We start from the raw sequence: 27,458 nt of genomic DNA, 5'->3' as shown, positions 1-27,458 counted from the left end.
CAGCAACACGCTGCGGGAAGGAGCGCGCCAGGCGAACGCGCCGGCGGGTCTCGGGGTGGGCGCCGCGGCCCCCGGCCCTCCCTCGCCGCGCTCCCGCCGACTCGGGCCCTGAGCGCGGGGACGCGCCGCGTTGCCGTAGAAACGCCGGGGCCGGCGCGGCGGCGCGCGGGGCGGGCTCTTAGGCTCCGGGAGGTGGCGGCTCGCGCCCCGGCGCACGCTCGGGCGCCTCCGAGCCCAGGTCGTTGGGCCCAGCCCGGTTCCCCGGCGGTGCGCAAGGCAAGATGTTGAGGCGCAGCTTGGAAAACCGGTAACAGCCCCGGGGCCTCCGCTGGCCAGGGCCCCCCACACGCGAGGGCTCGGGTAGGGGAAGTGGCGCCTCTCTCCGGGGGGCCTCCGCGCCGAATTCCGGCCCCCGGCCGGGGTCTGGACCGAGACCTATGCGCTCTGGGGCCTACCTCCCCGGGCTGCAGCGAGCCCCGCAGGCCAAGGGTGGGATGGGCGATCTGGGCGTCACGCTCCCCGGGCCCCGCACTGCCGTGGGCTGTGCAGACGGCCGGGAGGCAGCCGGGCGCCCAGGCCTCGCGGAGCAGCAGGAGCCGCCGCCACCCCGGCGCGGCTGGCCAGAGCCCGGCCTCTTCGTGCGCCTGTACTGTCCGGATATTAAAGCCAGGCCCCGAAGGGAGACCTGGAGGACCAGAATTCAATCCCCAGAGATGGTTTGTGCCTTCGAAGCTGCAAAATGCCCCGGGAATGTTTGCATATCAAACTAACGGAGATGAAGCCATCTCATCTCTAATGAGAATGATTGGCGTTTTGTGTCATCTTTTCCCTAGGGACGCTCAAACCAGACAACTGCAAGATGCTGTCACAAATGTGGAGAAGCATTTCGGAGAGCTGTGCCAAATCTTTGCTGCTTATGTAAGGAAAACTGCCAGACTGCGAGACAAAGCAGACCTACTGGTGAATGAAATAAACGTGTATGCCTCTACAGAGACCCCAAATTTAAAGCAGGGCCTGAAAAACTTTGCCGATGAGTTTGCCAAACTTCAGGATTATCGACAAGCAGAGGTATGGAGTTCTCAGCGTCATTGTTATGAATGAGCCCTGAAGTAGTGGATGAAGGACCGGTGAAGATTTTCACTTGTAATCCACCTAACTGCAGTAGTGAACGCACCCTTGATGACAAACGTACATTTTCATGTAACGTTGTGTGAGTCTATTAAAGGGAAGATTCCTGTGGTTTGTGATTTTACCGTTTTCAAACTAAACTTCAGGGTGTCCTGAAGTCCTGAATTTCCCAACTTCATTTGCCAGCTTTTGGCCAAGGGGTGGCTATTAACAGGGGGTAGTAAACATAGTACCCATGGGGAAGAAAAGGAGCATGACTTGTGTCTTGTATGCACGTAAGTATATTTTCAGGTGTGTCTGGAGATGGTTGAGTGGTAATGTGAGTGGATAGGTAATAAATGGACAAGAGATCTTTGTTGCTTCAGTGCTCTGGAAAGTTGACCAATACTTCATTGACAAAAAGAAAAGCAGCACTGATTTACTGATTTATATTGTAGATACTAGTGAGACTTTGTGGGGTGCTTTTGTTTTTTTGTTATGGAAAGGAGGGAAGAAGGTGGTGTTGTAATTGTTTTCTTTCTAAAACCTCATTTTTTTTAATACCTCAGAAACACCTTCACTTATATTTATTTTAGGTTTCAAGATACAGGTTAAATGTTAGAAGTTTCCCAGTTAGAAGCCGCATTACTTCTCTTGTGCTCCTCTCATGAGTGCTTTTGGTACTTTTAAAAAGCCGAATACAGAAATTTCAGGCATCAAAAAAACTCACAAAAACAAAGTGGAGATAATGATCTTTGAACCTATACTTGCTATTCATACAGAAATTTGAGTAGTAATTACATTTGGAGGTACTTTTTGAGAAAAGTTGAGTTCTTGTCATGTGATATTCTGTAATAAACTCAGTTACACATTAACTGGAGACTTCAAAGATAATTTATACTCACCGATAACCCTAAAATCCCATGTTAAGGCAATAATTTCAATGCCCCCTTTTAGAAAACCTTTATGCTATTTATCAAATAGCAAAGTGAATTGATTTACATTTGTTCTCCTTTTTTATTTCCCTTGCTTACCAAATGGTGGAGGTGCTAATGAACAATGAACAAAAGGTAGGCGACAAAAAGGAGAACAGAAAAAAAGACTTGAATAATCCTTGCACTGAATAATCGGTGTATGGATTTTTTGAAATGGTATAGGCTAAACTATCCTGAATATTCATGGTTTTGATTTTAGGATTCCTAATATTTATAAATGCTCAATGAGAACTTGGTTTTTTTCATTTTCCTAAAATCTTTTAAAGGGAAACAATCATATACGTCTTGTTTATAGAAAAAATTAGTATGAAATGAAATGTACTATATAAACATGTATCATCCAAAAAAAAGCCACCTTCCTGCTGCAAAAATAATACATGTTCATTTTAAACAATTAAATAATGTCATTCTGTATTACTTGTCCTGATGAAGAAAATAATAATGTCCAGGAGTTATTTTTCTTTTGTTATATTTGCCTTTAAAAAACCCATTTCTTCATTGCCTTCCACTAGTGCTGTTAATTAAAGGAAATAATTACTCAAAATGTGATAAAAATTGTAATGTTTAAGAAAAACGGTTTAATTCTAAATAAAAAGATCAACCATGCAGTTTGACAGCTCAGCAACACTGAGACCATTTATCTTTTTCTCCAAGCTTTGGTAATATACAACGCCTTCCCAGAAAAGAATTGCAGCTAATACAATTCTTTTTTGCTTTTGAGGATTGTGTTGCTTAAAATTTTTCCAATATGCTGTATGTTTCAGCTTCAATTTTCTTATCCGGAAAGTTGGACTATTACATTTCAGGGATAATTTATGTAAAATATCCGACACCGTCCTAAATACACTGCAAGTGGTAGCTGTACTAAAATTTGAGATGTCTTGAAACTTATGCAGAAGCTACTATAAGAAAAATAATACAGAGATGATCGTGTGGCAGAGATAAATTTCTTAGAAACCTGAGATTGTTTTCTTACCATATTCCATACTAGGTACTTTTCTGCTTGCTTTTTTTTTTTTTAAACTTTTCTGCTTTCATTGTTACTCTACATCTTAACAGCTTTTATTGTGTTTGACTTTAGATTCTGAGTTTTATTAATTTCTGGTAATTATTCTTTTATTAACTGTGATATTTTAAACATTTTAAGACATTACTCTGTATAGCAATTAATTATGTTCAGGTTAAATAGCCCAGGTTTTATTTCAGAATTTAAATTTTGATATGTCTATGTTTCTTTACAGTTACATTTTATAATAATTTTCAATAGGTTGAAAGACTTGAAGCCAAAGTAGTTGAACCTTTGAAAGCTTATGGAACCATTGTAAAAATGAAACGAGTAAGTAAATTCATTTTTCCTGCTATTATTAATTATTATGGCAAAGAATATGAGGTTTCTAATCTGTCCTCTTGATAAAAAGTACAGCGTTGTTATCCAGTTTTTTTTACACACTCTGTGATGCATCATTTCATAGAACTTTGAGAATAATGGGGGCACCTAGGTGGCTCGGTTGGTTAAGCTTCTGCCTTCAGCTCAGGTCCTGATCCCAGGGTCCTGGGATCAAGCCCCGTGTCCCCACAGCATCGGGCTCCCTGCTCAGCGGGGAGCCCACTTCTCCCTTTCCCTCTGTTGCTCCCTCTGCTCATGCTCTCTCTAGCTCAAATAAGTAAATAAAAAATCTTAAAAAAAAAAAAACCTGAGAAAAATGAAATATTTTTAGTGAGCTTACTAAGGAAACCGTAGCAACATGAAGCAATACTTTATTATAGAAACCTTAAACTATTAATGTTTATAGTCATGAAGAACTTATTTTACTAAATGAATATAAGTTTATATTTTTCTTTTTAAAGCAGGCAATAACATGTATACTAAAAGTGAGTGTGAGAAAGTTCTGTGTTTTTCGAGGTATAACTGACATATTAGTTTTAAGTGTACAATATAATGTAATATAATGTAATATATATAATGTGTATATTGTGCAGTGACCACCACAAGTCTAGTTAACATCCATCACCATACATAGTTAGAAATTTTATTTCCCTTTGATGAAGACTTCTAAGATGTAATCGTAACAACTTTCAAATATGCAATCCAGTGTTAGTGACTATAGTCACCATATTGAATGTTACAACCCCAAATTCTATTTTCAACCAACTTTTCAACCAACTTGGATGTATAATTTACAGGCAATAAAATTCTCCTGTTTTAAGTGTTCATTGAGTTTTGACAAATGTGTATACACATATAACTGCCACCACAATCAAAATTTTATTTATATATATATATATATAAATTATATATGTGGTTAGAGGTTTGCATTGAAATTATCTTGTCTGTGTCATTATTTGAGAGGGTATTAAAGAAACACACATGTGCACACACTCACACAAAGACACACACTAATTTTGCAGTAGTAATAATGCGTGAACCAAACAGTGTTCTCCCATTCTTAAAACAGAGTATGTATTTTATTTCTTAAATCAGAGATTTTCATTAATCAAAATGCTTATTTTCAGGATGACCTCAAAGCAACATTAACAGCAAGGAATCGAGAAGCTAAACAGTTAACTCAGTTAGAAAGAACACGTCAGCGAAACCCATCTGATCGACATGTCATTGTATCCTTTGACTTTTGATCTTTAAAAATATGCTTTGTAAGGTATGCCGTACAAAAGTAAATATAAATGGAAATTATGCACTTCTACTTTTAAATGTGCAGAAAATTTGAATATAACGGTTGAAAAACACATGCATTTACAAATTCTCATTATATAAAAATCAAATAATTTTAAAGAGAATACACCACCTAATTCAATTCCCTCATACTATCATAATAGATATTTTTAAAAATAGAACAGTTAAAAACAATGATGTTTGTATAAAAAGTAAGTTCAAGATTCTGGGTTTTTTTTTCACATAGCTGAATATTAATGATAAAATTAACTTAAAGATCTGTTGTGAATCCTAATATATCAATGTCCTATCTGCCCCACTTTTGAGAAAAAAATAGTCATTTTGCCGCAGTATAATTCCCTTCACCTTTAAAAACAACAACGTGAAACCACAATTAACGACTAGCAGCCAAAGACCCTTAGGAGATTCTAGAGTAAAATTGAGGTTCATAGCTAGACACAAAAGGATCTAGATAGGACTGTCTACTGTAACAAGGCTCTTCTGTTAAGAATGACTGTTACTTAAGCTAGAACGTACTCTGTTCATGACTAAAGAAAAGAATAGAAAATAGTTCCTAGCTAATTGCCAGCAATTGGGGTAAGTGCAATTGCATAGAAAGTACTTGTTTATTCCCTCTTTTTCCCATTCCTTCTTACATCTCCTTCCTACTTCCTGGAGGTTTTTACTGCCCAGCTCAGCCAGAAACCACATGAGGAGTAGCTCTGTGGGGGCATTTGAGGTTCCAGAACACTTCTGTTCCTGAGGGGAATCCCTTGAGCAGTGATTTGGGGCTGCACCAATTGCCTGTCCTTCTTCCTTTGGACTAAAGGTACATATGCCCAACCTTGGAACAAACAAAAATGGGCAGCCATAGGTTTGGGAGTGCCCAGTGGAGGCTGGGGCAGGAACATCTCATTGAGGCTTAAGATCTACAACTAGATTATGGAGTCTGGGTTTTAAGCAAGTCAGGCAAACCAGAGAATGCTGGAAAATTTATGACTGACAACTAGGGACTAAGGGAGAGACCAGGTTGTCACCAGTTTTTAAGAAGTCAAGAGGTCAAAATTTTATTGTTTTGTTTGGAGGGAAATACATAAAGGAGGAAAAAGGTCACATCTGGTATCCTGAGCAGGTTGGTAGGACGGAATCAGGGGTACTGGTCTGGAGACTCAACACAGAAATGAATGTCCCTAAGACAAAAATGTTTCTGACTTAGAAGGTCTGTTGTGAGCACTGCCATGGAGGAGTCTTACACTGTAGATGAAACTAGAATTGGGATCATGTGGGGGAAAATAAATACAACAAAGGAACAGATTATTGCTGTAGGAGAACTGCTGTGCTCACTGGGAAAACGAGTGGATTCTGACAACCTAAGACTAGAAAATAAAGGACAATCTAGATATAAACACACTCAATATAAATATAAAAATATTCAGTCATTGCGTTATAGAATATTTATCAGGATGGACCCTTAAAATTCATCTGACAATTCAGAAGAAGCATGTTAAAGTTCAGTATGTAAAATAGCATGGAGTAGCACTGATACAAGAAGTTGGGGTAAAGAAGAATCTCAGGGCTCTGGCTCACCGTTTCAGAAGCCCTTTTGCATTCAGGACTAACTTCATTAAATACACGGACACCTCTACTCATAGAGTTGTAGCATAGTATCTTAATCAAAAGCATTTCCTACTCAACTTGATCCATTATAGGATTTTGAAGAATTTTCAGAAAAAAGAAGAAATAGAAACCCATATCCTCTTTGCTAAAAATAGCAGTGTAATTTTGGGTGAGTTGCTGTCCCTAAGTAAAAGGATTTGAGACTTTCAGAAGTGAATAGTAGTTGCTGGAGGGTCGTGGAAGATAAAGATGGCCCAGCTGTAGCTTCTGCTTCCCCACTTTCCCCTGGTTTAGCTAATTCTACCTACCCGTCTAAATTTTAAAAGTTTTTTTTAAATGTGAAACTTCCGATAAAATGGGGAGGGCAAAGACATAAGTCAAAAGGAAGTAGTCACAAGTAAAGAACTGTATGGGTCACATGTAATATTAGTAAGAAATTAGTCTGCTAGAATAAGTTAATGTGTATTAAATAACTTAGAAAATTCTCATACAAATCTGTAAAGGAGCTCTATTTTACCTTAGAATTTGCTGTGATAAAGTTACATTTTTGAAAAACCTCAAGCCCAGTAATAATAGAAAATTACTATTATATTTTTTAAAGATTTTATTTATTTGACAGAGAGAGACACAGCAAGAGAGGGAGCACAACCAGGGTGGGTGGGAGAGGGAGAAGGCAGGCTCCCCGCGGAGCAGGAAGCCCAATGCAGGACTCAATCCCAGAACCCTGGGATCATGACATGAGCCAGAGGCAGACACTTAATGACTGAGCCACCCAGGCACCCCTAGAAGATTATTTTTGATTACTGGGTATGATTAAAAGTTAAAAGTTTATATGATTTTTAAAAACTTTACACCCTATATGGCAAATGTACACATACAAACATGTATTAAAATATTTTTTTACACCTAGTATCTTAAAATGGTACATTTGAGTTAATGTAAATGTAAGAATACATAATCACCATGAAGTTATAATTAATGTGTAATCTAATTGCAAGATTATATAATCCCTTGAGCATATGATTTTAATTTATTTTAAAAAATTGTTCTCCTTGAAATGTATTTTTTCCTTTATGAAAAATTTCAGTCACAGGTGGGTAATAAAGTGGTGTGTCAAGAAATGGATCCTTATAGTAAACTCTTTTACTTATTTCAATTTATATCTTTCCTTGAAAGCAAGGGCTAGATGTTAGAATAATATATGTCACTACACTTTGATGAGAAATGCATATTTTCCCCATGGATTAATTATTAAATGATGATATTTGATACTTTTGAGTAAATACACTACATTAGTATAGGAAACAAAACTATTAGAATTTAGTCAGAAAATTAAGCTATGTTTTTTAAAACCTCTACTGTTTAACAAAATATTTTTGGGCAACAACTGTTCTAAAGTAAGACATAATTTTTAAGAGAAATACATGAGTAGATTGAAAGTGTTCTGCCCTTTACTGTAGCCACCAGCAACATATGGCTATTGAGCTCTTGAAATGCAATTAGGATAAATGAGGACATAGTTTTTAAATTTTCATTTAATCTTAATGTAAACAGCCACATGTGGCTACTGGCCACCATATTGATTATACAACACAGATCTACGTAGTATGAGTGCTTGTGGTTACAATATATGAAGCAGAGCATTAGACTTGCCATCTAATTTGTTACTGGTTTGTATATTTTTTGTACTAAGCACTAACTAAATGGCAATAGTGTAATACTGTGAGCTTCTAAGAATATAAAATATACCCCGTGCTGAAATAAATATTTGTAGTGTATATTCTACTATATCTGATTAGGATATTACAAGATTAGAAACAATGCATTTGGAGAACTAGAAAACTGAAAATAGTTAAGTCACAGGTCCTTTTTTGGAGAGAGGGGGTTAAAGGGGAAAGAATGAGAAGAAAGAAAACAGAATGATAAATGGCATAGAGAGTGAAATAGGTGAAAACAGTAGAAAATTGTTTTACAGTAAGTAATCCAAAGGTGATTGAGAAAAAAATGGTTTTGTAGGAAGAGGAGTTTTATTTTCTTTGGTTTGAAGTCAGGAATCATGTCACTTAACAGATTTAAAGTTTCTTTATTCTGCACATGCTTATTACATAGATCGTCTTATTTTATATGGTGAAATATATTACTGAACAGTTTATGGTTGTTGTGCCAAAAAGCCAGTAGTGCAATGATAACAGTTACAAATAGACTCAGTTGAATGGATTCTAACTTGAATTTTTTTATATCTTTGGCTGGGGAATTCTTTTGCAGGCAGAAACTGAATTGCAGAGAGCTACAATGGATGCTACCCGAACAACTCGTCATCTGGAGGAAACTATTGACAATTTTGAAAAGCAGAAAATAAAGGATATAAAGGTAAATAAAGTAACTGTTAAAGTTCAAAACATGTTTTCTAACCTTTTTTTGTTTTATTTAAATGTATGAAAAATTGAAACTACTGATTTTTTTAGCCCATAGTCTATATGAAAAAGATACTATAAATAAAAAATACCAAATGTTATTTTCCCATTTCCTCAGATATTCAGCTTATTATCACAAGTATTATTTAATCAAAGGAAACTAACATTTATTATATTTTTATACATCCAGTGCTGTTACAGGTACTATATATGTATTATCTTTTAATCTTTATAGCAACCTCATAAGAATTAGGTGCTGTTATCCATATCTAATGTGAAATCTAAGCAGAGATATAAAGCAATTTACCCAAAGTATCATGGCCGAAAATCTGAACTAAAAACCAATTATGTATTTTAAAAATCTGTGCTTCCCATTATAACACACTCTCATTAAGTGCTCTCTAGTAACGACATGTTACCAAGTAAATGAACAGGTAAGAGTAGCTAGTCACATAAAGTTGCATCTGCCAAGTTGCATCCACCATGATATGGTATCAGAAGAATTGCCTTATTTTATTGTAAAAAGCCAGTAGATTTGACACCTTTGGGATCATGGACTTCAGAAGGTCTTCAGTGACTTTGTCATAGGCGCCTGGACAGATTGGAGGATTGCTTGTAACCAAATTAAATTAAAAAGTCATCTAGGATAAAGCAAGTCATCTAGGATATGTTTTGGCTCACTGCAGATTTTCCAGGATCAAGCTTTAAAGAAAAGTATTTTGTCATTTTAGAACTATTAACAAAGAACACATCCTTCAAAAGTTATGTAAAATAAACATCTGCCACTTAATAATCATCATTCCTTTTTACAATCCACGAGTCAACATTCATTTGCGCTTTTTCTCCCCACATCATAGTTTCAAACAGTTTCAGAACTTTGATATTTCTGATAGCCATGCTCAGAGGTCTCTGGTTTGGTCCTGAAGACCCAAACCCTCTTTCCTAAAGCCTCTCCATTCACTTGGTACTCTGCAGTACACTGCATGAAGAGCATCTCAGAAAGCTGCCCTGCGACAGACTCCCATTTACTGAGGTGAGAGAGTGTGGGCAAGCTAGGATGTTTTGCACTTGCTGACATCATATCTTAACTTGAAGGAGAAAGGAAGGAAGGTTATTAAAATAATTAGCTTTAACCTGAACGATGAGAATGGAGACCTGTGAGGTATGCTTGATTCCACTGCCACCCAAGGGCTTTGTTAGTGATGGCAGTCGGATTCCCCACTCCTACTGCCCTGCATGCCTGCAAGACTGTATTTCACACATGGCAGTCTGTGTCTCTGATCTTTGGGCTCACATCAGGCTCAGACTGCCTCTACAGATGTTTTTAATTCCCTGTGCAATCACCAGTTACAAAATGGGCAGAAAGTGAGTGCAGAATTCCCAACGGCTGTTCTACTACCTGGGATTGGCTGAAGCATGAGGACATAGAGGGACTGCACAGTGGAGGATGCACAAAGAAAAAAAGGGCTTTCAAGCTTTTCTTTTTGCCTACTGTATTATGCCCCTGGAAGGAAGTCTCTTAGTGGTCACCGAAAGTATAAGACAAGAAGAAACCTACTTTTTAATAAATTGAGATAGAATCCATACACCATACGGTTCACCCATTTAAAATGTACAACTCAGTGGTTTTAATGTGTTCCAGTATGTGCAGCCATTACCACTCAATTTTAGAACGCTGTTATCATCTCAAAGTAGGACCTAGTACTTTGCTGCTTCCCACACCCCAACCCTCCCACCACCACCCCAGCCCTAAGCAACCGCCACTGATCTGAAGTCTATGGATTCAGCTACTCTGGCCATTTTATGTGAACGGAATCATAACACGGTTTTTGTAACTGGCTTCTTTGACTTAGCATAATGCTTTCATTATTAGCTATATATATGTGTGTATGTGTTGTTTGTATATTAGCTATATATATGCTTTCATATCATAGTATGTATCCTAGTGTCATGCATTCCTTTTCATGGCCAAATATTTCATTATATGGCTATTTTTAAGACAAGAAGTTTTTGTTTGGATATATATTTTCATTTTTCTTACTCATATATCTAATTAAATTGCTAGATTCTATGGTAACCCTATCTTTAATCATTTGAGAAACTTCTTGCACCATGTGCATTCCAACAGGTAGTATATGAGGGTCCAAATTCTTCTGCATCCTCACCAGTACTTGCTGTTCATCAGTTTCATTACAGCCATCCTAGTGGGTGTGAAATGGTATCTCATTGTGGTTTTGGGTTGCATTTCCCTGCTAATGCTTATTGGCCATTGTATGTCTTCCTTGAAGAAATGTCCATTGAGATCCTTTGCCCATATTTTAATTGGGTTCTTTTTGAGTGGTAGTTGTTCTTTTTCTATTCTGGATACAAGTCCCTTTTCAGATCTATGATTGGAAATTATTTTCTCCTATTCTTAGGGTTCTTTTCAGTATCTTAATGGTATTCCTTGAAGCAGAAAATTTGTAATTTTGATGAAGTCCAATATATGTTTCTTTTGTTGCTAATGTTTTTAGTGTCATATATAACAGTCCACTGCCAAATCTTGAGCTCTTGAAGATTTATCCCTATTTTCTTCTAATAGTTGTATAGTTTTCATGATTCGGTTAAGCCTTTAATCCATCTGAGGTTAATTTTTATGTATGGTGTGAACTGAAGTTTAAACTTCATCTTTTTGCATGTGACTGTCCAGCTGCCCAAGCACCATTTGCTGAAGAAGCTATTCTTTCCCATTGAATAGTCTTGGAACTCTTTTTGAAGACCAGTTGACATGGTTTTGTTTCTGGACTTTGTCTTTCATTGATCTATAGGTCTCTCTTTATGCTAGTACCACACTTATCTTCATTAGCATTGCTTTATATGAATTTTAAAATCAGAATGTATGAGTTTTCCTTTGTTCTTTTTTGAGGTTGCTTTGCTATTCTGGATCTGTTGTAATTCTGTATGAATTTTACAATCAGCTTGTCAGTTTCTATAAAGAAGTCAGGTGGGATGCTGGTACAGATTGCATCAACTCTATAAATCAGTTTGGGGAGTATTGCCATCTTAAAATTTTTCCAATCCATGAACATGGAATATTTTTCCATTTATTTAAATAGTCCTTAATGTATTTTCAACCATGTTTGTAGTTTTCAGAGTATAAGTTTTATGTTTCTTTTCTTAAACCTTTTCTTAAGTATTTTAGAATTCTCGATGCTATTGTAAATGGATGTTTATTTAATTTCATTTCTGGAATGTTCATTGCAAATATACCCAGAAATAATTTATTTTTGCACACTGATCTTATATCCTCAACCTTCCAGAACTCATTTATGAGCATTGATAATTTTTTAGTGGATTCCTTAGGATTTTCTACATATAAGATGTCATCTGTCACAACCTAGATTTTAAATGCAGACCCCCGTGATCTAGCAAACTTCCAAAAATGGTTTCCAGAAGTCAACATTAAACTCTGTACAGTTCTAAATCTCCATTTTGTACATCTTTCCTCCTTAGTATCGAATTGTTTCTTTTCCAAGTCAGGCCTCACTTGAGATCTTTTATGATGAGGAGGGATGCACAAATCCCATACCAGAAGCTTCAAAGACAAGTCAAAAAGAGTTAGATTACTGCCTGCCTTTGTTGATGTTAGTATGTGTCACATTTCTATTTACGAGAAAAATTCTTGGAAAAGTAAAAATCATGGATGCCACTCATAATTTTGAGAGAAACATAGAACATTCTTATTCTTACCTGTAATCAGGCTACTGCTTCAGATGGGAACAGACCTTCTGGCACCTTCCTTAACCTCTCTGGGGGTACAAATGAGTGAGCACTGTGTGTTCAGGGTGGGTTTAATTTACAAGTCCATCTGAATTTTGGTAGCATTAATCAGCAAGGTAGCACAATTTTTAGATACTTTTCTTAGGAACCGTGCAAAATATTTGTCTTTCTGAGAAAAGTTATGGAATTTACTGTACACAATGTGAATGAAAAATCACAGTCCCTGGGGTGTTTGAGTGGCTTCCTCGGTTAAGCGGTTAAAAATCCTGACTCTTGATTTTTTGGCTCAGGTCATGATCCCAGGGTCATGAGATGGAGCCCCACAGAGGGCTCCTTGCTGGGCATACAGCCTCCTTAAAATTCTCTCTCCCTCTCTGCCCCTCCCCCTGCTCATTCCTCCTCCTGTCTTTCAAGGAAAAAAAAAAAAAAATCACAATCCTCTTTGTTTCCCGTGTAACTGGAAAATGAATCTCAAGGGAATTTCAGACCTATAGAAACGATCTTGACCAGGGTTCACCCCTGCAACAGAGAGGGACAGGAATGCAGTATGTGGCAAAGTAGCTGACATGAGCAAGAAACATCTAAATTTAATTTTTAAAAGCTTTATTTTTCTTACAACTAAATATAAAGTCACCATAAATTTTTCATAAAAGTATTGAGAAAAATGCAATAATCCTACCAGTCAGAAATAATCAGTTAGCATTCTGGTTTATAGCATTCCAACTTTTTTTTCTATGCATATATACACAGAGATAATAACAACAAATTTTCTTAGGTATTGACTATGTCACATATTCTACACATTTTATGTGGATAAACATTTATTCCTCAAACATCCTTTTAAAATTTAATATATATCATGGACATATTTGCAAAGAAACAGATGCATATCATCCTTTTTGGTATCCTCATAGTATTTTGTTATGGACATATTAATGTATCTAACCATTCCTTATTGATGGATATCTAGGTTACTTTTGCAATTATAAATCTCATTGTATCATTATACATTGGCCTTTTTTTGATCCAGTTATTCTCTTGAGATAAATTATCTGAGTGACACTTCTGATTCAAAGAGCATACATCTTTTAAATTTTGATACTGTCTGTCCACAGAGCTTTAAATTTCTGTCCACAAAATTTTAACTAGCATTTCTATAAAACCTTGTATGAGCAGCTCAGTATACCAATGAAGAGTAGCAGTATTTTTAATAATAACTAATCCGACAGGTGAAAGAATGTGTCATCTTAATTTGTAGTTACTACTATTAAGACAAAATTATTTTCATATATTTAATGACACATTTATTTATTCTTTAGTAAATCACCCACACTTGTCCTTAGCCTGTATTTTTTATTAAATATTGGTAGTTTTCTTATGAATTTATAAAAAGTCTTTATATTGAGAAAATTAAACTCTTAAAGAGAAGCTATGTTGCAAAAGTATTTTCTCATTTTTTTGTTTATGATGTGTTTTTGCCTTAAAGTTTCCTTTTTGTAGCCAGATCTGTTGGTCTTCTCCTTTTTGATTTCTGACTTAGTGTCATGCTTACAAAGGTTGTTTTTATCCTTAAGATTATATAAATACTTGCTTATATTTTCTTCAAGTGTTTGTGATATCTAATAATTTTTAAATATTTAAGCATTTTGTCTGGTAGTTGTGTTTTGCATATGGTTATGAGGTAGATATCTAATTTCATTCTTTTCAAGTAGATAAAACTTACTCTTGACATCATTCATTGAATAGCCTCTAATCTGGAGAATCATTATTTCCCCTTTATTTGCCAAAATGTTAGTAAGACCTTTTATGACTTTTTTGCTAAGTCTTGCTTGCTAATTAAATCAGTTGGAGGCTTTAATATTAGGAAAAAGAACATTTTCTAACTTAGCAAGTGTACTTCTTGAGTAATAAAAATAGCTAACTTGCTTTGAGCACCCAGTTACTGTACTATATTAGGTTATCTCATTTAATCTTTAACCCCAAAATCTACGAGGTTGGTACTCTTGTTATCCCCATTGTACAGATGAAAAAAGCTAGAGAAAAGAATAGATAAAGTGCTTAATACTATATAGCCCTTATGTTTGCATGATTGGAACCCAGATTTATCTTAATCCAGAGCCCATATTCTTTACTATACTCTCCTGTTTTACAGAATACTTGTCAACAGGTATGAATTTCACATTAGCTCTCTCATCCCCCACCAATAAAAATTGAGTATGTGCCCAAATTGCCTTCTAGTCACACAAAATAAAACTGAATGGACACCTGGGTGGCTCAGTCGCTTAAGCGGCTGCCTTCGACTCTGGTCATGATCCCGGGGTCCTGGGATGGAGTCCCACGTTGGGCTCCTTGCTCAACAGGGAGCCTGCTTCTCCCTCTGCCTCTGCCTGCTTGTACTCTCCCTCTGACAAATAAATAAAATCTAAAAAATAAATAAATAAAATAAAATTGAAAAGCGGAAAAAAAATCATTAATGCTTCTGTCCCTGATCATATTGACCCATTCCAGATAAGATTACATGAGATCACTGAAAGTAGCTACATTTATTTGAGGAAAATTATTTCTAAATATGATTGGTTCCTAGAAAGTTCCACCACCCTTCTGGTCATTTACTGAAAATATTTTATTTCAAAAACATGCTTTTTATATTCTTTCTTACATTAGTTGTCATCTTAACTTTTACTGTTCCTTGCTATTATTCTCCTTCTGCCTATTTTCAGATATTTTGTGAAATTCTAACTAGAAAGAGTATGATTGGCAGTACTCTCTTCTGACTATACTTGAGGATTTAACTCTCCTCTGTGATAATCTTTGGGCTTCATGACTCTTGAGTCAAAAATGCCAAGTCTGGGATACCAGATTACCAGTACTTTTGATTTCCCATTACTGTTTCTGACAAAAATAAACAGTATAAACAATCAGTAGGGCCATTCTCCTCTTATTTAGGTGTTATAATACAGGTTTTGTCAAGAAATAAAAGTTTGGGTGCCTGGGTGACTCAGTCGTTAAGCGTCTGCCTTTGGCTAAGATCATGATCCCAGGGTCCTGGTATCGAGGCCCACATCAGGCTCCCTGCTCAGCAGGAAGCCTACTTCTCCCTCTCCCACTCCCCCTGCTTGTGTTCCCTCTCTTGCTGTGTCTCTCTCTATAATAAATACATAAATAAATAAATCTTAAAAAACAAAAAGAAAAGTTCAAACCATAGAGATTAAACCAAAATAATCACAAAACTGGAGAATGATTCCTCCCACCTTCCACATAGTAAATAATACCCATTTATAAAGATAATTTGTAATTATTGTTAATTGAAACTAAATTTTGAGATTGGAAAATGGTAACAGTATCAGTGTCTTAAAATGAGAATGTAGTAGTTTCTCTTATCAGGGATAATGAATAAAGAAAAATAATGTATTGCCAGACATACCTACATATTTTTCAGGGCTTATGAACTAAGGGGACTATAAATCCTATAAAATGCAGTATTAAATAATTGTTAGTTCAGAGATGACACATTCAGAGATTCTGACCATCAGGAATTTAATAACTATGTTCACATATTTGAAAAACATTTTAAAATGTTGGCGTATTCTACAAAGTTACCACAGTGGAACAGATTTGAATTAGACCTAAATCTACAGATTTAGGTGTAATAAGGTTGTAAATGTTTGGATTTCACTAGTTACTAAACAGTGTGTCTATTAAAGATATAGAATATACATCTGTGAAAATACTTAAAAATAGGAGTAACACCTCACTTGAGTGATTAAGCTTAAATCCCTTATTTGAGGCTATTTTATTTCTCGGATACTTTTATAGCATAAGATAAATACCTTCTCTTATCTCTCCACATAAGTAAACAGATGGTCTGTAAATATCCAAGAAAAACTAAAACATAGTTGACTATGTAACATTGTAAAATCTGCTTCTCCACCTCTCTGTACTTACCTGAAACAAGTTTAAGGGTTTATTGTATAATTCTAAGCCTAAGTAAATGAAAAAGTTTTCTGTTCCAGCCTTGAATAAAAATAAAGTCAAACTGGGGCACCTGGGTGGCTCATTGGGTTAAGGCCTCTGCCTTCGGCTCGGGTCATGATCCCAGGGTCCCGAGATGGATCGAGCCCGCATCAGGATCCCTGCTCAGCAGGGAGCCTGCTTCCTCCTCTCTTTTACCTGCCTCTCTGCCTACCTGTGATCTCTATCAAATGAATAAATAAAATCTTTAAAAAAAAATAAAGTCAAACTACATATTTTTAATATAGTTCTTTATTTACTAAATGTAGAAAATCTCTAAATTTAAGATTCAGAAGGAAAGATCCAAGGTTGTGCTTGATTGATCCCATTACCTAAAATGAGCTGCAGACCAAGAACCAAGTAGGAGTCTTCAGTGTTTAGGCTGATCATTGAGTGTTCCACTGTTTTCCCTCTAGGAGTTTCCACACTCCTAAAGGGCACTTGATTCCTTTCTAGCTAGGCAGCTATCTTAGGAAGACTGACAACTAAGTCAGTCTCAGTCCTAATCAAAAGCCAGTTTACCTTGAAGGTATCTCCTGGGTATCTGGAGATTCTTAGGCATAATGCTGCTTATTAGTTGCTCTTACAGTATACCACAGTCCTCTGTGCCCTATAGGAATTGACAGTAAAGGTCACTGTTGAGTTATAATTGTGTCTTAACCCAGAGCCCAATCTTTGTAGACCAGAAGGGACACTTTTCAACTATTTACATTTACAGTGTTTACATTGAGTAGTGATCAGAAGCCTATCAGTACTCCCTTAAATAATTCTTTTAATCCTTGAGAAAGAATGGGGATAGGGGTGGGGGGAATTAAAGGACACTAAAGGATATCTGTGACACTGTCTTCCAAAGTGCAGGACCATTTCTATTATTTGACTCTTGTCTTCTATAACCCATCCCTTCTCTCTTGCCCCTTTAAGGACAATGCTTGAGTATTTTCTACCTCGTCCACTTCTTTCTACTTTAATGCTCTGATTTTTTATTTTGATAAGGGACAAGTTAACAAAAGGAAAAGATCCTATTTTATTGAAAACTTGTCTGGTTTGTATCCTTTCCTTACCTACCGATGATCTCACCCCTGCTTAGATCTACATGTACATCTTCATTCATTCTCTTAGTGCATCATCTTCCTTGTCGTAAGTTGTTATCAAACTTATAGGGTTTACATGCAGTTTATTTATGAAAGAAACGATTGATTCCAGCAAAAATAGCACAGTACAATAAGCAAGAACTGTAACCATTGAAGAATCAGACCCAAGTTTCAATATTCCAGCTGTGAGCAACACTAGACAAGTCATATTGTAAACTAGAAGGCTATGCAAATGCATGATACTATCATCAGTGGTAACAATATAATTACCAAGTAATTCCTTTGTGGTTAAGAATACAAGAACACATAGAAATATGATGGGATATAATTCCTGTCTAAAAAACATTCTATTGTTTAAACATCAGTTGGAATTACAAAATACCAGGTTTAGAACTGACCTGCTTTTATCTAATACTTATAGACAAATGATAACAGAGTACATAATGGTATATACATTTTAGTCAGATCTTTTTATCACAAATGTCAATTACAAGGTATACAAAAAACTAACTTAAAAAATAAGTGGGAAGTAAATGGTGAGATAGGAAGTATTTTGTATAATTTCAAGGCTGTGCTGTAAAAGGTCTTTGCAACTGTTTTTATTCCTGTTATCTTTTGTACTTCATTTGCCCTGTGGAAAGAGATACCTCTGTATTTCATAAAATGCCAAGACTACAGTAAGGAATAAATTTACTGATTTTACAAATTGATGATTGTTTAAATTCAAAATCTTTGGCTTTTTTTTAGACTATATTTTCAGAATTTATCACTATTGAAATGTTATTTCATGGCAAAGCTTTAGAGGTCTACACTGCTGCCTACCAAAACATACAAAAGATTGATGAAGAAGAAGATCTGGAGGTAGGACTATGTCTATCCAAGTTCAATTCTTCTATTAAGATGGAAATATTTAAAAGAAAGCATTAGGCTGTGTGGGTAAAAATATCTTAAATTTGAACACTACAGTGGTTTATATTACTGTGTGCAGTCCCAAATAGCTAAACTTTTATGATTTTCTAAGTACGTATTTTTAACTTTTCAAATTAACCATGGTAAAGTTCCAAGAGTTAATTTATTAATAGCTAGTTAATAAGGCCATTATGTGAAACAATGTATCATTTTTGACTGGTGATGTCACTTAAGTATACTAATCATGACATTGATTTGTGCTAACATTTGAGTGCTTATGCTATGCAGAATACCCAAAGCTTCACATGCATTTTCTCATTCACTCCTCACACAATCCTATAAGGTAGATGCTATTATTATTCTCATTTTACAACTATCAGAACAGGTTTAGAGGCTTTAAGTAACTTAACTTGACCATAGCTGCTTAGCTATAAATAGGAGAATCAGGATTCTGACCAGTTTTGTGTGATTTAATCAGTATGCTATGAAATAAATTTAGATTTATACTAAAACTTGCCTCGTACTAAGAGTTCAGTGCAAATCCAATTGACCAACTAAAGTCAGAACACCTAAATATCTAAGTCCGGCTTCAGCAAGCTGAAGAGTAAATATCTTACCCTCCTACATTCTGCAAGGGGAGAAAAAAGAAAAGTATTTTTGCTAAAACAGATAAAATATTGGAGACATACTTTATCCATATTTTATCTCTGTAGTAGAAGTGAAAAAGGCCACATAGTTTCAAGATATAACCGGAATTCTATATTAATAAGTTATAGAATTTGGGAGTGTCTGCCATTTGCCATTTGACAATTGTGAAGATTCCCCAAGTTGTTTATTTATTAACTGTCCATCATAAAGCAATCACCTGGGCCTTCTCACTACTCCACTGGTTCCAAGAAACTGAAACAGATTACAGCTTGACTAAAATGAAGAAAGGCACATTTTTTAATATGTGTGTATATGTTTTCCAGTGCCAACATCTCATCTCCCAGTTTGTTATCAGTTATGCATATATGATATTTCTGTTTATCAATAGATGGTTTCCTAAGTGTCCATTCTTTCCAAATACTAAAGCTAAGGTTTCTTAATTTTCACTCCTTTCATGTACTATGTTTTAGAAAAAAAATAGACCAAGCTTCTGTCATTTGTAAAATAATAAAATAGAAAATGTTTATACAGTGATTACTTTGGACAGCTACTGATCTGTGCATTTTAATTATATTTAATTTTCCCATCAACTTTGATAGAAGTACTTACTGTCCTCATATCTGTGGAAGAGAAAAGTGAGGCAGAACGAGGTTAAGAAACTTCCCAGAGGGTCCCATAACTAATAAGTAATATAGCTAGGACCAAACCTGGAAGTCTGACTACTGACACTGTTTGTATTACCCTCTCTGTCCTGCGCAGAGTGTGCTTCTTGGTGAGTGAGGTGCACCATTCCCTACAAGAAACAACACTGCACTAAATAGAAGGTTCAAAATTGCTCCCCCACCTTTCCTCTTCACGAATATTTTCATTCTTTTTCTAATGCCCTTGACGTGCCATTTGTTAACGGTCACTAAAGTTCCTTCATTTCCTTTGTACCCCAAGATCTTCCTTCTCATTCCGGAGGTCCTAGCTAGGTTTTTTTGTCACACGAGTTCTCTTACTGATATTAATCAGCTAGCTAGGTAGCTCGAGAGAGGAGAGATTCAAGAAAACCTAAGGATCTCAGGGCTGTGTGGTAGATATATTTTCAACAAAGTATCAAAGTCCCCACTTCATAGTGAGGCAATACTGAGTAAGTTTTTCATACTTCAGCTTCCTTATCCCTAAAATGGAGATGAGTATTTGCCTCATTAAATGTTCATTGAACAACTATTTATTGAGCACCTGTTATATGGCAGACAGCATTCTAAGTTCTGAGGATTTAGCACTGTAAGTTAGAAATGATCTGATCTGTCAGAGCAAAAACTTAAAAATCTACCTTGGAGTTCACACATTAAAAAACATACAGGCATACCTCAAGAGAGATTGCAACAAAAAGAGTATCACAACAAAGCAAGTCAGATGAATTTTCCAGTTTTTCAGTGCTTAAAAAAGTTATATTTATACTATACTATAGTCTATTTTTTAAGTTTTTCATTTTAATTCCAGTATAGTTAATATATGGTATTGTATACTATAGTCTTTTAAGTATCCAATAGCATTAGATCTTTAAAAAAGTATACAAACCTAAATTAAATGTTTTATTGCTAAAAAATGCTAACCATCATCTGAGCTTTCAGTGAGTCATAATCACTGTTCACAGGTCACCATAACATACATAGTAATAGTGAAAAAGTTTAAACTATTGCAATAATTATCAAAATGTGACACAGAGATAGGAGGTGAGCAAATGCTGCTGGGAAAATGGCACTGACAGACTTGATTGAAGCCACAAACCTTCAGTTTGTAAAAAAAGAGTATCTGAACTACAATAAAGTGAAATGCAATAAAACCAGGTATGCCTGTGCTGTGTAACTATTTAAGTTTTATAATATGACCAGTCTCATAAAAAATATAGTATATTTTAAGCATATGTGATGGAGGATTCTAAATAGTCTAGAGAAATCAAAGAATGATTTCTCAATGAGAAGTCTGAGAGATATGTAAGAGAACCCCTGGCAACACCGAGGCAAAGGATACAGACAGCTACACAAAGATCCTGAGGCATAACAGACTATAAGCATAAACTGTATCGTGGCTATCGAGACTGGCGTGGAGAAGAGAGGAGTTAAGTCTAGGGACAGCTGTGGGACCAGGGGAAGTAAAATGATATCAAACAAGTACCAAAGAGAAAAGTATCCTTTAAATAAATGTTTCTTGGAAATAAGTAGAGAAAATATCTGAAGAAGAACAGAGAAAGAACTTGCTATTTTTCTGAGGTAGTCCACACTTTACGAGAACTGCTGAGACTTATTCTGGTAGCAGCTAATTTTTTGCAGTTAGGCATCTAGTTATATTACAAACCATCTTACCTTATTTGTTCTTCACATAAAAAAGCATTGTTGGGCTCATTTCCCCTTCAAAAGATCACCTCTGTGCAATCACTTCAGAACATCTTGAGACTTACTCCTAGAAGAGATCTTGGACCATACTGGGAAATGCATTATTGCCAATAAATATTCCTGTAAATCTGTTGTTTTACACTAAGATTAATTTTAATATTTACCTGGTTTGAACTTTAATCTGATGAATGTATACTGTCTTCCATTTCCCACGTTGAACCTCATCTTTGCTAGGGCAGTTAAAAAAGGAATGTTTTTCTAACAAAAATATATCCTTTCCAAATACTAGTTAGTTAATGAGTCACCTAGTTTTTATATCATACTTGGGTGCCAGTGTTCATATCTGGCACCAAAACGTTATTCAGTCCTCAGTAACATGTAAATAATCTAATTAGCATGGCTGAAGTGCCCTAAAACATAAGTCTCACCTGTGGAGCTAGGTTTCATCGATTTCTCTGGTGTCTTGCACTGCACTAAGGTTTAAAGAAATGTGTAGAGACATCCCTTAGTTTGAGGTTTTTTTCCCCCCCAAAACATGGGGATTAAGGTCATGTTAACATCATTCACTTATCATGTTACTGTTTTAAGTTGGGAGGAGTTGAAAAATCAAACAAGGCTCCTTGCTCTAGAGGAACTTAAAACTAGTAGGAGAGATAGATATGTAATTACAGAATAATGAAATGAAAGCTGTGTTGAAAGTATGAACAATAGGAGCTAGAGAATAGGAGAAATAGACTGGCTAGAGAATAGGAGAAACTGGAAGATGGTATCTGACTTGGCTCTTGAATGGTGAGTTTGTTGGAATTCTGGGCTGAGAAATCAACATTGCAAAGGCAGAGTAGAATATGTTCTACATGTTGGTTCATAGGCTAGAAATGAAGAGTAATAAGTAGGTTTAAGTGGTCTTAAGCCTTGGATATCACCTAAAGAACTTGGATCCTGGGTAGTCAGGAGCCCAGAAGGTTTTTTAGTAATATATTTTGGTCTTCAGTAAGATAACTCTAAGTAAGCTACAAAGAAAGATGTATAGAGTCAATAAATTAAAATAGAAGTACCTCAGATGAGAAATTGAGGGACAATGTCCAGGGTTTAGTTTGCTTTACTAAATGTATGGTAACATCTTTCATTGTAAACGTTAATGCAGAACTACACTGTCCAACACAGTAGCCACTAGGCATATGTGGCTAAAGTTAAAAATTCAGTTCCTCATTCATATGAATTACATTTCAAGGGCTTGGTAACCACATGTAGCCATTTTGGACAGCACAAAATACCAAGCATTTCCATCACCTCAGAAAGTGCTACTAGAAGGTGTTGGTCTGTGAGAACAGAAGATAGTTGGGCATGTAAGTATGGCTACCAGGAGAACGCCTATAGAGAATTCATTGAAAGGTGGGCATTAAACACTATATAGATAAGATCTTTCAGAGAAAGGTGTAAAAAGAGAAAAAAAATGGCCTAAGGGAAACCCTTTAAAAATATTTAAGGTATAAGCAGTAGAAAAGGAGATGTTAAGAAATAGGGCAGCTAGCACATGAAGAGTTTAGAGATGGCATGCATGGAAAAGAAGTTTCATAACCAGTTCAGTAAAGATCAAGATGGCCTTGGTGATTTTTGGCAAGAGCCATCTCAGTGGAAGGTGAAAGCCTACTTGTATGTTTTTGACAAATAGAGATGAAGTAGAATATAAAAAAAGACTATCTTGAGCTTGTTTGCTGGGGGAAAGAACCTGTGGAGAAAGCAAGTGTTTTTGGTTTCAAGTTTTGCATATAGGAAATATGCACCGTGGAAAGAATCAGAATGACATTTGCTTAAAAGGGGCGGGAGGAGGGAAGGGTGAAGAGTTGAGGAAAAAGGGAGTGAAGTTGAAGAAATTCACATATGGTAACCTTACCTATTTGTATGTTAGAGAAATGGGAGAAGACAAAAGTATAGACAGGCTTAAGAGAGTGGTATTTGGAACTGCTGCTTTAAGGAAAAAAACTGACAAAAGTATTCCAGTTTCTAGTGAAATTGGAATGCATAAATTATACTGGCTCCAACTTAGGTGATGTACTATCAGAATACTGCAGTGAAGTTAAATTGGTAAGAGTTGAGATAGGCAGAAGACAAAGAATCAAAGGTATGACTGACTTGAAGCCTCAGTACCAGCAAGAATCCTCTGAGGGAAGCAACTTACACATTTCCTCAGCAAAAGCTCTCTCATGTGGTTTTAGGACCCATTATCACTTTACTTGGCTCAAATAAACTTTTTAGCTTTCATCTTTACAACTGAAAATACTGTTTGTTTTGGAGCATCTGGGTGACTCAGTCAAGTGTCTGACTTGATTTTGGCTCGGGTCATGATCTCAGGGTCATGAAATGGAGCCCTGAGAAATCAGCTCCTTGCTGGGCATGAAGCCTGCATGGGATCCTCTCTCCCTCTGCCCCTCCCTTGCTTGTACATGTACTCTCTCTCACGTAAATAAATAAAATGTTTTAAAATATACATTTTTTGTATTTAATTTTTTAAATTAACAGTAATAGAAATTCTGTCCTGGGAGGTGGAAGTGGGTGGGTGGATGTGGTTGCTTAAAAAAAATCTTAACTAAGAGGAACTTAATATGGCTTTCTGACCTCCCAGTGTTTTGTATCTGTTATAATGTTGCTTTATCATCCCAACAGGTTTTCCGAAATTCTGTGTATCCACCAGATTATTCATCCCGTTTAGATATCGTAAGAGCAAATTCAAAGTCACCTCTTCAAAGATCACTCTCAGCTAAGTGTATATCTGGAACAGGACAGGTAAGCTAGAAACCATACATAATTTTAAACGAATTTAAGCAGCTGCCTTTGTTGTTCAGTACTAAAAATGTTTCCCTTAAGTCCTGACTTAATATTTACCCTCCTACCTTCTTATATAAAATGATGGAAGATTACACTAGGTGCAGCTCTCTTCTTATTTTATATACTGTAGCACATAATACTCTCCAAAGCAGAACATTTGAGAGCAGAGGTGGAGAGGACAGGAGAATGCTAATCTAGATTTGTTCTGCAGTACAATATGAAGAGCCAGATTCTGAAGTCAAACTGCTTAGGGTTTAAAAATTCCACTATTATGACTTACTGAAAATTATTCCTAAAAAAGATCTTTTTGCTGAACATTATCTTAGATACAGAAGCACATATCTTTAGGTAAGAGTCAATTTTCTCATTTCTTCCACATCAAGAAAGCCTGAGTTACCTGAGATCTAAAACGGGTAGGGGTGAACAACCTTGCTTTCTAAGAAGCTATAGAAAAAATGGGCCATATGGTCTATGTCCCAAGTAAGGGCAGCCATAAACAATACATTAACAAGTCCACTGGGCTGTTATAGTAAGACTTTATTTACATAAACGGGAGGGAAACTGGGGTGTAACACTTGCCAACTTCTGATCTAGACATCTATACCCTTTTTCACATCCAGTATTCAGAATTTAAAATAGAGCAAAATACTTTCAAAATTTAACTTTTTGGTAAATGTGACCCAGTACCTTCTATTTTCATTTGGTTCTCCTCTATGCATTTATTTACTGCTTTATATGTATGCCTCTCTCCTGGAACCAACTTACATTTTTATTATTCCAGCGTAAAGTTTCTTACACGTGAGTTCCATATACCTAATATCATAGTACATACAAAGTTTGTTTCTATTTCCAGGTACTAATGTTACCAAAATGAGCTAACATCTGTGTCGTACTTTAAAAGTACATCATTCTAGGGTTTCTTGACCTCCCACTATTGACTTTGAGCCCGATAATTTGGCAAGGGAATGGGGAGTAATGTCCTGTGCATTCTAAACATGTTCAGCTGCATCACTAGCCTCTACCCACAAGATACCAGTAACATACACAAACACACCCCCCCAGATGTGACAACAATGACTCCAGACATTACCAGATGACCCTCAGAAAGGTCTGAAGCAAGATGCCCCAAGTGGCAATGATCAGGACTTAAAGCTAAGTAGTGAATTCAGATTCTCAACTCATTCCATTTAAATCACAATATTAAATTTTAGTATTTCAGCTGCGTAGCTGAAATATTCTTGAAAGTTTTTCCTATACCTTCGATGATTCTCACTGAAATGCCGGTTTACAAAAACCTTGTGACCGAGGAATTACTTAACCTAAAATATATTTGACATAATATCCTGAATCTGTACCCTTTCTCTGAAGTATTTTATGTTATTGAAGTGCTGGTATCCAACTGAAATGGAATGGTTAATTTCCTATTTTTACTCAAACATAACATGATAAATGAATGAAGAAACTCTGTGACTGTTTTCAGCCTTAGAATACAGTAATTTAGGGGCGCCTGGGTGGCTCAGTGGGTTAAAGCCTCTGCCTTCGGCTCAGGTTATGATCTCAGGGTCCTGGGATCGAGCCCCTGCATTGGGCTCTCTGCTTAGCACCCCCCTCCCCCTGCCTGCCTCTCTGCCTACTTGTGATCTCTATCAAATAAATAAAATCTTAAAAAAAAAAAATACAGTAATTCATAGGGAAGTTTCATTACTAAAAATTAACTTCCTGAAATATGTTCTATGTGCCCTTCTCTGTAGGGGCATATTAAAAAGATAAACATGTAAAAATATTTTAAGTTAATATATTTTTTAATGTGTTAACTTCTAACAGGTATCCACCTGTCGACTAAGAAAGGATCAACAGGCAGAAGATGATGATGAAGAGGATGAAGACTTAGATGTCACAGAAGAAGAAAATTAATTTTCTTAAGTAAACTCCACCTTTCAGTTTTCATCTTAAATGACTTGGAATCCAGAATTAATACAATGTAAAACTTTATACTGGCTTCATACACGTTAAACCTCAAAATGAAATCCCACTGGAAATGAAAATTAAAGGAAATTTGTGCTGACAAAAACTGAAGGTTTTAAAAAATATTACACACCAGTCATTTCAACATCCTATCCAACAGTTATGTGATTTTTGTACAGGTTCCATTTTTTTAAAAATTATGTATTTCAAAAGTATTTCACATTAATGCACTATACGTAGTTGAGGTTGCAATATAACTAGGTGACAAAAAACAAGAGATCTAACAATTTGACTTGTTTCTTTTGCTTTCATTGCCAAAAAAGGGTCTTTAGTCATTCTGATTAAATACAAATTATATTACATAAAGCCTTAATAAAAAAGACAAGGGTTTTTTTCCTTTCCTCTTTTTCACTTTTACTATAACCTTAAGTTTCATTGTTTGATAATTTACTTTTCAGCAAGAGTGTTATTACTTCTGATTAAAGGTAATGGGCACTAGGATATCAGTGTCTTAAATTTTAGGTTAGAATTTAGCATAGATTTTAGATTGACAAAGCTACATTCAGCCTGATTCGGGTTTCAGAATGAAAATGCTATCAAACTAAAGAATTACACACAAAACTACAACTTTTGGAAAGCTGTAATTTGGTAGAATGTTGCTAAGAAAACATCATGGAAAACAAAAAATCATTAAAAGTATAAAAATTTTACCAAACCACCATCTAATTAATGAAAAAGGATATAGTTACTTTTATTCCTGAAAATAATCAATTTAATCAGAGCCTTTCAGTATGCCCATTTGTTTCTTTGGATGGGGACTGCACTTTTGATATTTCATGGATACTAGTCAGGCATATAAAAATAATGAAATTTATAAAATCATTTGGGATAACCACAAAAAACAATTATTCGTAACAGACAAATAAAGACTTTACAGAAAGCTTTTTGACTTTGTTACTCATGGTTCTGTTCTTAACAAAACATTGCTTCCTGAGAATAGTCCTAAGTGATAAAATTACTTCAGTACTTTCTAAACAAAATATTCAAAATGTTTTAAAACCTAA

General features: G+C 35.9%; 1 protein-coding gene across 1 annotated transcript; it reads left to right on the top strand.

The window, feature by feature from the left end:
• Window positions 1-163: 163 nt before the first annotated feature.
• Window positions 164-27,338, top strand: CIBAR1 (CBY1 interacting BAR domain containing 1). The gene is given in 9 exon segments (XM_080801990.1): window positions 164-307; window positions 834-1,068; window positions 3,370-3,438; window positions 4,617-4,733; window positions 4,736-4,759; window positions 8,656-8,760; window positions 18,413-18,526; window positions 24,268-24,387; window positions 26,254-27,338. Coding segments are annotated over 9 exon segments (900 nt in total). The 5' UTR covers window positions 164-281; the 3' UTR covers window positions 26,344-27,338.
• Window positions 27,339-27,458: the final 120 nt, after the last annotated feature.

Source organism: Martes martes, assembly GCF_963455335.1.
Source record: "Martes martes genome assembly, chromosome: 4".
Classification (NCBI taxonomy): domain Eukaryota; kingdom Metazoa; phylum Chordata; class Mammalia; order Carnivora; family Mustelidae; genus Martes; species Martes martes.
This window is presented reverse-complemented; position numbering and strand designations above follow the sequence as displayed.